At 40.1% G+C, this 10556-nt stretch overlaps 2 protein-coding genes across 2 annotated transcripts; one reads left to right on the forward strand and one right to left on the reverse strand.

Moving 5' to 3' along the window:
* Positions 1-3146, forward strand: prlhr2b (prolactin releasing hormone receptor 2b). Its single transcript, XM_028602561.1, has 2 exons — positions 1-449; positions 2513-3146. The coding sequence occupies exons 1-2, from the start codon at positions 1-3 to the stop codon at positions 3144-3146; spliced, it is 1083 nt and encodes a 360-aa protein (XP_028458362.1).
* Positions 3147-6102: 2956 nt separating this feature from the next.
* Positions 6103-9918, reverse strand: brf2 (BRF2 general transcription factor IIIB subunit). The gene is made up of 4 exons (XM_028601679.1): positions 9575-9918; positions 8519-8578; positions 8090-8411; positions 6103-7672 (listed from the first exon to the last, which is right to left on the reverse strand). Exons 1-4 carry the CDS (start codon positions 9846-9848, stop codon positions 6838-6840), a joined length of 1491 nt encoding a protein of 496 aa, XP_028457480.1. The 5' UTR covers positions 9849-9918; the 3' UTR covers positions 6103-6837.
* Between the last annotated feature and the right edge of the window lie 638 nt (positions 9919-10556).

Genomic DNA, 10556 nt, shown 5'->3' on the forward strand with positions numbered 1-10556 from the left:
ATGGAGGGTAACCACAGTGGCTTGGCTGGAAGCACACAGCCATCTGTGTCCGGAGAACAGACAGATGGACGCGTTTATGAGGTTGCGGTGCAGAACAGCTCCACCAACCGCAGCTCCCAGTTTGCCGATGTGGCTCTGCTGCAGATGTTCAAGCCTCTTATCATCCCCTGTTATGTGCTCGTTGTGGTAGTGGGCGTCTTTGGGAATTACCTGCTCATCTATGTCATCTGCCGAACCCGCAAGATGTACAATGTCACCAACTTCTTCATTGGAAACCTGGCCTTCTCCGACATGCTCATGTGTGTGACCTGCGTCCCTTTCACTCTCGCCTACGCCTTCAACCCACACGGTTGGGTTTTTGGCCGCCCAATGTGCTACCTGGTGTTCCTCATCCAACCAGTCACAGTCTATGTTTCAGTTTTCACGCTCACTGCTATTGCTGTGGATAGGTGGGTGGATCTCTCTGCACGGCAGGAATACAAATAACAAACTAATAAACCATAACTAATAAATGCTAAATTGAAAGTCAATTAAAATGTAATTAATAGTTATTTTACTGTTAACAATGAAAAAAAAAAAAAGAATATATATTACATGTTACTTGATACTTTATAAACCACTTAATAATAATAATAATTATAAGCATTAGTTGCAACTTTATTTTTTTTATGATCAATGTTTTTTTATATTTTTGAACACACGACATACAGAACAAACAAATACAATCGAACAGGAACCAAAACCCTCACCCACCCCCCACCCTTTGCGGTCTCGAGGAAAACAAAACAAACCAAAATATCAGAAATCACACCTTGCCTAGTCACTCTCCTCTAGCTCTTGTGATGCTGAGGTCATTAGGACTGATACTTGTGCTGCTGCGTTTTTCCATACGTCTATAGTCAATGATTTGGCTTTGTTAATCCTTGTTGTAGAGAGCTCAAGCATAACTATGTTATGAAAATACGCCAACCACGGTTTTATACAAAGCGAGTCTGGGGGCAGCGCTGAGCTATCATTTTCTTGGTCGCGGTGGATCCAGCTAGCCAAACTTTCTTGTCTCCCAGGTAGGTGTAATTTAGAGTCATCATTAAGTGACAAAACAATCGGGTCAGTAGGAATTAGTTGCAACTTTATAATAGCCATCCAAACAATGTTTATAATGTAGATGGTTTATAAAACCATTATTAACCTTTGACAAAGTATAAACTATCTAAATTTCAAATTACACTTAACTCATAATAAAATAACATAAATTCTAATATTACTCATAATTAGTTTGTTAATAGTAAAATAACTATTAACTAAAGTTTAATTAGCTATTAATTTACCACTTATTGATGGTTATTATAAAGCATAACCATAAACTTTATATGTATAGCACCGTTCATACAAAAAATGCACCATAAGGTGCTTTGCAATAAGCTAAATAGACATAGAATGAACATAACAAGGGATAGGATGCCATCATTAAAGCTATAGTGCGTAGTTTCTGTCGCCCCCATGAGGAATTCTAAGTAATGACAACAAAACTGTTGGCACGTCCACATGATACAAGCCTTTTGTGATTGCGCACCCCCCCACCCCTCCATTACGTAGTTGCTAGTAACCAAGGAGGACACACAGGATTAAAAAAACACGATGGACTCTTCAGAAGAGGTAATTATCTTCACTCGATTTTCTGCACGCGAAGGATGACAAAGACTCCTGGATTAATATTAATCAATGATTGGGTTGTTGTTAGCTCATGTCACGAATCCATAAATTAGAAACTTTAATTTACAGTTACAGTAAGCATGAATGTATCAACAATACATATAGCTACATGAGTCAAACTCTCATTTATTTTTCCACAATTTGTAAAAGTAATCTTGTAAATCCATTGTGAATCAATAAACAAAGACCAAATAACCAAAATAATTTGGGCTGCTTAATGCAGAATGGCCCAGATGGGACCAGACCAACATCCAATTATCCAGCTTTATACTTTGTGTACAGAAATAACAATCAGGTATGTGCTGCAAAGACATGTCCCCCAGTAGAACCCTGATATCTGCATACTCTGCTGCTCACTGTACACTGTACACTGTAAATTCAAACAGCTGCAGTTTTGCACTCAAAATAATAATTTCTCTCCCTTTGGAGCTGTAGACAGCAACAATGTACAAATGGCAGCTTTTAAGCACCAGTTGAAAACCCACTATGGCTCATTACTGCTTCACTGCTGTTTTATTATGCACAACTTAAAAGTTTAAGTTTACGTTCCTCTTTTTCTTATTACTTAGTACTTCACAGAGTCTGAGCAGTCCCTTTTAGAGCTAATTAACTAATTTAACATTTATACATTAAGCAATCACATAAGTTAATGGTGACATGAACCTTTATCAAAAACTGTGCTGCAGGAGGTCAGGATAAATCATTCAGTTATTCATACATTGGATCATGATTACACAAGCATTAATTAAACATGACTTTTGTACCCTTATTATAAAGTTGCATTCTTTCTTTATTGCAGATATTATGCAACAGTTCACCCCCTGAAGAAGCGTACCTCTGTGTCTACCTGTGCTTCTGTCCTCACCGGCATCTGGCTGCTGTCCTTCGGGCTTGTGGCTCCAGCAGTCACCCACACCTACCACGTCAAGTTCAAGGAGGAAGGCTTCACCATTTGTGAGGAATTCTGGTTCGGTAAAGAGACAGAAAGACGTGCTTATGCATACAGTACCCTGCTGGTCACATATGTCCTGCCGTTGTCAGCTGTCTTTGTCTCTTATCTCTGTATCACTGTCAAACTAAAGAAGTGTGTTGCACCAGGCCACAAGACACAAGGCCAGGCGGGGGCTCAACAAGCTCGCAAGAGAAAGATCTTTCGCCTGGTTGCACTTTTGGTGTCTGCGTTTGCAGTGTGTTGGCTTCCTATTCATGTATTCAATGTGCTGCGAGACATTGACATTCACCTCATTAACAAGCGCTACTTTTTACTCATCCAACTGCTGTGTCACCTGTGTGCCATGAGCTCTTCTTGTTGTAACCCCTTTCTCTATGCTTGGCTACACGACCGCTTCCGCACCGAGTTACGGAAGATGTTCAAGTGCCGTCGTCGCATTGGAGGGCCTGCTAATCACTGTGCTGCCAGTGTGGCCTTGTAAATGTGAAGAGAATCCTTTGTTACATTACATAACATGTCATTTAGCTGATGCTTTTATCCAAAGCGACTTCCAATTAAGTGCTTTCAACCCTGAAGGAGCAAACTCCAGACAACAAGTAGTAAGTGCAAAACTACCAAGAGCCATATGAAAGTGCAGCTTTTTTTTTTATATATATATCCGAGATGTTGTCAGAAGAGATGTGTTTTTATCCTTCGGCGGAAGATGCGTAGGCTTTTGGCCATCCTGATGTCAATAGGGAGCTCGTTCCACCATTTAAGAGCCAGGACAGCAAACAGTCGGGATTTCGTTGAGTGATTAGTTCTCCCTCGCTGTGAGGGGGCAGCAAGCAGGTTGGCTGATGCAGAGCGGAGTGGGCAGGTTGGGGTATATGGTTTGACCCTGTATGGGGTATATGGTTTGACCCTGTATGGGGTATATGGTTTGGCCCTGTATGGGGTATATGGTTTGGCCCTGTATGGGGTATATGGTTTGACCCTGTATGGGGTATATGGTTTGACCCTGTATGGGGTATATGGTTTGGCCCTGTATGGGGTATATGGTTTGGCCCTGTATGGGGTATATGGTTTGACCCTGTATGCAAGTACTAGTGTCTTGAAGCGGATGCGGGCAGCAGTTGGTAACCAGTGAAGAGAGCGGAGGAGCGGTGTAGCCTAGTGTGAGAGAACTTGGGGAGGTTGAAGACAAGTCGAGCTGCTGCTTTGTCATTATTTCAGTGTGATTCATCTTGAGTACAAGTGGAAACTTTGATGTATCAAACTAATGGAGTTCATCCTCTGGCCACCAGTAAAATCCATTTATCCATTAGTCATGTTGTGTATAGTCTATATCCACGACGTTCCACTTCCGGGATTGCTCCGTTGGCCACTGGAAATTCCGCCGGATTTCCCTCTTTTTGGCCAGATGACCTTCCACTTTCTTTGTGTTGGCATTTTAAACACTGGTCGATTTATGAGGACTATGGCTAGCTAGACTATCTGTCCAAGCTGAGTTTTCTGTTGTACGACTAAAACAATTTTTGAACGTACACGTGTTCCACCAAGACAAGTTCCTTGGCTCTGCCCGGTGCTTAGCGCCGCCCATGACGATTGTGATTGCCTTAAAAAAGTGCCAATAAACCACAGCACGTTTTTCTCCCGTTCCGGAATGCTGTGTGGACTACCCAGACACTCATCCGCTGCGCTGTGAAGGAAGGTCTGGCAAAGACGATCTATTGGCCAGGGGTGGCTCTTGAGGAGAGGTAAATCTGTTGTGCAGTATGAAGGTCTATTTTTTGGTAATCTCCCCATTAGAGTTTGAGATATGAAATTAAAAAGTAGAAACTTTGGCAGGGGTCAACTGGTGTTTCAATCCAGCCATTAGATATATCTTGTTTGAAGCAGGAAGGGTTTCATCCTCTCGGGAGCGTGAGTGTGCCCAGAAAACCCTATGGGCAGTCTGCCAATTCCATAAATAGAAGAGGAGATGTTGACACTAGATAAAGGATCAGTGGGTCACTAGTGTGATTATGACTTATTCTCTGGGGACTATAAATATCAGCAGCAGATCCCATTAAAACCAAGCCATTAGTTTGTTAGATGAAGAAAAAAAAACAGCCTGGCGAAAAGATCCATGTTTACTACTCTTGGTAGCTAATTCAACGTTGAGAAATTATGCCAATAAAAACTCAGAAAGCTGTGAGGTAACTGTGGAGACATGAATGTTTATGTATCTAAAATACTTAATGTAATATATTGTTCATATGTTGCTCATTAGACTGGTAAGTAATGATTAAACTTACTTGTCATAAGAAAGTAATGACCTGAGCATTTCCTTTAACAAATGAACGTGGATAAAAATATAAAATAACCTAGCATTGTGCATGAAGTGTAGCTGTATTGGATATGAATACAAAATGAGACTGTCAGTTTAAATTGTGTCTGGAAATGTTCAGTGCCAATGTGATTGTTTCCACCAGGGCACTGGTGCTCCTTCTGTGGAATAAATTACATTTAATTACCTGCTCCCCAGGCCTTTAATTTGCTTAAAGCCTGTAGTTGATGAATATGCATCTTCATATTATAACTCATTGAAAATGTTTCTGATAGTATTGTATAATGGATGTAAAAAAAAAAAAAATCATTGTAGTGTGGTGGTTTGTTCTGTGTTCTCAGCACAGTTTCTATTGCTTCTTGAGATTTTATGCAAAATGTGCAACACAGATTTACCTGGTTGTTTTCATTGTCTTCATTCCACTTCCATTATTTAGTTTGCATTATAGCCGTTGTGTCACCTATTCTGTATTCTCTTTGTATCTCAGGCAGATGGGACAGATTTATCTTTGCAGCAGTGATAACTCAACAATGTCAACAAGTTTTCAAGTGCTACTGTCACCAAAATGATTAAACCTCATCCACAGCGGTGTGGATGTAAAACACAAGTGCATTTATTTTTGCTCTTTTCCCATCTACACTTGTATGAAGGAACGGTGTACTGTCTTATAACAACCACAGAACTGTTCGGAAATTGTGTACATCATTTGTGGTGTGACATGCAAAATATGTGTCATTTGATCTGTAGCCTGTCCTAAAAATACACTGTGGAAAATTGTGAATAAAAATACAGAGATAGAATGACCTCTCTGCTTCAGATCCATGTGTCTGCATGATGAAATTTAATTATAACGGACTTGGTCAGAGTGCAGTTGTCCCGCTGAATTTACTAATTGAATAACGGGGAGGACAGAAGTGTTTGATGCATATCAACTAGAGCCGTTTAGGATATTGAAACAATGTGAGAATTTATTGATCGTTTCAGCGTGCTTGCCAACAATGACGTAAATTTCCGGCAGTTGAATGATATACATTCTACAGTTATTCACACAATGAAATTTAGGCACAATTCTGTTCCTGTTCATGACATTTGAATTTCTGATCAAAAAAAGCAAGGCTGCAAAACATTAGGTGTTTTAGTATTTTATATGGGCCTGAATGCTGGCAGCTGCATATACAAAGTATTATGTTCTGTGTTCTTTACATACAGAGGCTGAATTTGAACCTTTTCAAGTCACGAACCGTAAGAATAATCAGGTTGGTGTTTGCAAGACAATGAAGGCTTCATTGGCAAAATAGACCTTTTTGCCAGCAGATGTCTTGATTAGTAATAGCAGGAAGAGCACATTAACAATGGCTCGGTCCTATTCAAATGCTCCAGTAAGCCATAACAGTGAACTGAGCCAGCATGCCCAATACCAGGATCCTGAAACTGAAGCAGCTAAATGGAATTCAGCCATCAGTAATTACAAAGGAATTTACCTCTGTGCTTTCCTTACTGTGACATGTCAAAAGGTCCTCTGTGAAAAAGGCCTATTTTGAGCATTCAGTTCACATTGTTCCACAGAGGATTCATGTGGATTCTGCTGTACAAGCTGTATGTCCTCAGGAGTTGTTAACCAGGTAAATCTCTCATATCAGGCACTTTCATATGTGGTGTGGATGATGTGCGAAAACTAAAATTTTATTTATTCTCATATTTCCTTTAAAAGAAAAGCATTTCACAATTTGTAAAGTGGAGATCATCATACTGCACTTTTCACTGATTGCACATCATGTGGTGTGTCCAAAATCATCAACCTCCCTAATGAACCAAATCTTATAGAAATTAAAATACCTGCATCTTTATTGGAATAGTCCAGTTAGGACTGCTCACTCTCATAAAACAGCTGCTGTGTCAGAATAAACTCTTGAGCTTCCCGAGGAGTGCGGATGTATGAGTCAATTTCACTGTCAGAGATTTCCTCATCACCGGTTACATCCTTGAGCTCAGGCTGCTCCACTCTCCTTTTCTTCCTAGGATGAGTCACACACGGGGGAGCAAACAGCACTCTCTTCCCCCAGTTTGGGGTTGGATATTGGCTCTCCTGGATGTCAGTGTGCAGCTCAGACACTGTGCATGGATTATCATCTCCATCTCCTGGTCGCTGGGCCCTTTCAGCATTCAGTTCACATTGTTCCACAGAGGATGCATTTGGATTCTGCTCTACAAGCGCAGAGCTTTGGGTAGGGGCAGCCTCCTCAGTTAGAGAGTCCTCACAGCTGGCTTGACACTCTACCAGCAGAGCTTCCTCGTGGGTTCTCAGAGCCCTCCTAAGCAGGGCGTACCTGTGCTTTAGAATATCCTCCACCTGCCGAACAACATTGTCTGGCGTCACCGCTTCCCTCACCCAGGGAATCTCATTACCGAGCTTACACAGCACCTTCTTCATCTCAGTTATTCTCTTGGAAGCAGGCCTGTGCTTATTCACTTTGGCAATCTGACAGAATTTTTCCAGAGAGCATTTCAGGCGATGCTTGTTGGGTTTTAAGGACTGCCAGGACAGATAGATCGCAGCCATCATGATGGGGATGGGCTTACGGCCAGTCACTATCCAGGAATCTGCTGCCAGCTCCACCAGGGACACGGCACGTTTAGTCAAGTCCTTAGAGGTTTCGGCATATTCTTCAGGAACGTGAAGTGAGGTTATTTTGTACCTGACAGAAAGAAAAAACATTTTCAAGTCTTTTTCAAAAATGTCTGTTTTTTTTTTTTTTTTATAAACAAAACTAACCAAATAAGAATCATCCCCATCCTCTTGTGAACATTTGTAAAAGCTAAATAACTTTGTATAAAGGAATCAAGGGAAAGTTATAGTAGGCCTGGGTCATAAAAACTCTACAACAGGTTGTAACATTTAACCACCAGTCAGCCTTCTATAAAATGAGATTTGTCTGTGTAACAGAGGAAAATGAGAATGGATGCTGATGTTTGGACTGGTCAGAATTTGCGGTTATTTATCTATTGCTATTGTTCAATGTAAAACATAAGTCTTTTCCCGAATGGCCTGTTTAACTATCATGTTGCTGACAAAGTTATCCAAGTGTCCCACTCAAGCAGAATCCTTCACTTACTCCAGACTGTGGGCCTCCATCACTTCTGTGACATTAATGATCGGAGGCTCAATGTTGAGAATCTTGACCATCTCTTGGTAAACCATTCCCACCACCATTGGGTCGGCATCCAGCAGACAGCTGATGGTTCCCATGGTTATGGGCCAATTTAGCAGTCTGCAGCATACAAGCACACAGCAACCAGCTAGAACCTCTTTCTTCTGGAGGCTCACTCTGATGAAACTTTCATGCTGATAGGCCAGGTTGTAATAAGTCTGCGAGAGATCCTCGATCCCACTGTTGACCCTGAGAATCCGACATATGGCTTTCACACGCTGTATACCTGTAGAGGTGTAACAAAGATATAGGAGCATGGGAGAGCAGCAGGATCCCCTGTAATAGCTACTATGTGACAATATCTCTCACAAGCAAAACCTCCCAAGATCTCACCTTTTATTAGGTTCATACACGGCTTTTTGGCCACAGCGGTGGATCGGCTGTAGCTGACATCTGTAAAAAGCACAGAGAGTCAAGACAAAGAATAAATCTAATGGCAAATGTAAAGGAAGTTTCAGAGGGTTAGGATTAGCAAAGATATCAACGCTACGTGCACCTATCAACAGGCTATTTTTCTGTAAAAACCTGCTGTAGGTGTCAACAGAACATTATTACTGCATAATATATAGAGCAGTAGACAACTCATTGCTACCCCAAGCAGAGCAGAGTTTTGATGTTTCCCAGAGCTTTTCGGACCCTGAGTTGGACTGCCAAACCCTCAGGGGTCTTGAAGGTCAGTTACCTTGTGGTAACTTGACTTATTGCACATTTGTTTGTCTCACAATATATCAACTCAAATAAAGAGGACCTCCAGGTGGGTCCTGCATTTTTACTGGCCTTCCAGAGAGCCCTTTGTCAAAATTTACATGGTGCATATTCCTAAATGAATGTCTGTTTAACCAAATTACCACTAACAGCCCCTGATGGGTTAATCTGGACATGTTAATGGGGTTTGTTTATGGTGCTCACAGTACTGAAAAAAGGACATTTAAAGAACATTAATATTTTGGCATTATGCCCTTATTTGACAGCCATTTTAGAGAGACAATAAATATTTGAGTGAGAGAGGTATGAGGAGATATTTGAAGTTTTAAAACTCCCAAATATTGAGATCAGTCTCAGATATTCAGTTTTTTTAGACCTTTTTTAAAATGGATATCTGTGTATACACGTCGGATGTGTTCCCCATGCTTGCTTAACTAATGGCATTTATGAAGGGCGATTTTAAAGGTTTTTTTCGTTAAAAACAAACGAATCAAGGTCCGAGGTGACAAGATTGGATGCATGCTCTTGAATTAAATGTCATTTTCAATGTGAGCACGACAAACAAAATTACAAATTAAATCACACAACCAATGGGAAAGCAGTTAACGGAAGGCTATCCCGAGCTAACGTTAAGGGAGAGAATATTTGTTTGCATTTTTGTGAGACCTCCGTATCTCACTGTACCTGAACCACCGACGTGGTCATCGGCGGCGACCAGAGCTCCTTCGGACACCACAGAGCCGCAGTCCACACACACCAGCTGGCTCTGACAGTACAGATTATCGTCTACAATGTTTGAGGAGCCGCAGCCCGGGCAGCTCAAACCCGCACGAGACATCTTCCAAATAAACTGCCGCCGCGTGCAGACAGCGGAGAGACAACTACAGATTAACAATAATAAACAGGTTGTTAGTCTGAACGGTCTGAACAAATGGCGGGCTCGAAAATAAAAAAGCATGGAAAAATTGTAAACTGTTGAACGACCAATGAACGTTTTTGTCACCGCGGGCGTGTTAAATATGTCCGGGTAGATACAAACTTTTGGGATGTCGAGGGTTCCGCCTGATCCTGAATATACAGTACTCACTAGTAAGCAAGACCGTCATCCAAGGTTGCACAAAGTGAGATTTTCTCTATCCTCACTGGTGATAAAATTATAACCTTAACAATTAATTCACTGTACTAGACATGGGAATATGGCTATTGAAACTAAACACGTCACTTTTAGACAGACAATCTATAATCCTAAAATTAGTAAATGCAGAAAGCTCACTCATTGAGAATAATTTTAGTAGATATTAGGAACTGTTAAAATGAGGACATATAACAAAAAAAACAGATATCCCAAATAGCGTGCACATATACACACATATATATATATATATATATATATATATATATATATATATATATATATATATATATATATATATATATATATATATATATATATATATATATATATATATATATATATATATATATATATATATATATATATATATATATATATATATATATATATATATATATATATATATATATATATATATATATATATATATATATATATATATATATACATATATATATATATATACACATATATACATACACACATATATACATACACACACACATATATACACACACACATATATACACA

The sequence above is a fragment of the Perca flavescens genome, chromosome 16 (assembly GCF_004354835.1).
Source record: "Perca flavescens isolate YP-PL-M2 chromosome 16, PFLA_1.0, whole genome shotgun sequence".
In the NCBI taxonomy this organism is placed as follows: Eukaryota; Metazoa; Chordata; class Actinopteri; order Perciformes; family Percidae; genus Perca; species Perca flavescens.

What these genes read in the sequence shown, in the direction of transcription:
- prlhr2b (XM_028602561.1), top strand. Translation starts at nt 1, where the DNA reads ATGGAGGGTAACCACAGTGGCTTGGCTGGAAGCACACAGCCATCTGTG. An exon ending in ACTGCTATTGCTGTGGATAG is followed by an intron (nt 450 to 2,512) that starts GTGGGTGGATCT and finishes TCTTTATTGCAG; the next exon opens with ATATTATGCAACAGTTCACC.
- brf2 (XM_028601679.1), bottom strand. Translation starts at nt 9,848, where the DNA reads ATGCTTTTTTATTTTCGAGCCCGCCATTTGTTCAGACCGTTCAGACTA. An exon ending in GTGTATGAACCTAATAAAAG is followed by an intron (nt 8,412 to 8,518) that starts GTGAGATCTTGG and finishes ACACCTCTACAG; the next exon opens with GTATACAGCGTGTGAAAGCC. An exon ending in ATGGAGGCCCACAGTCTGGA is followed by an intron (nt 7,673 to 8,089) that starts GTAAGTGAAGGA and finishes TCTTTCTGTCAG; the next exon opens with GTACAAAATAACCTCACTTC.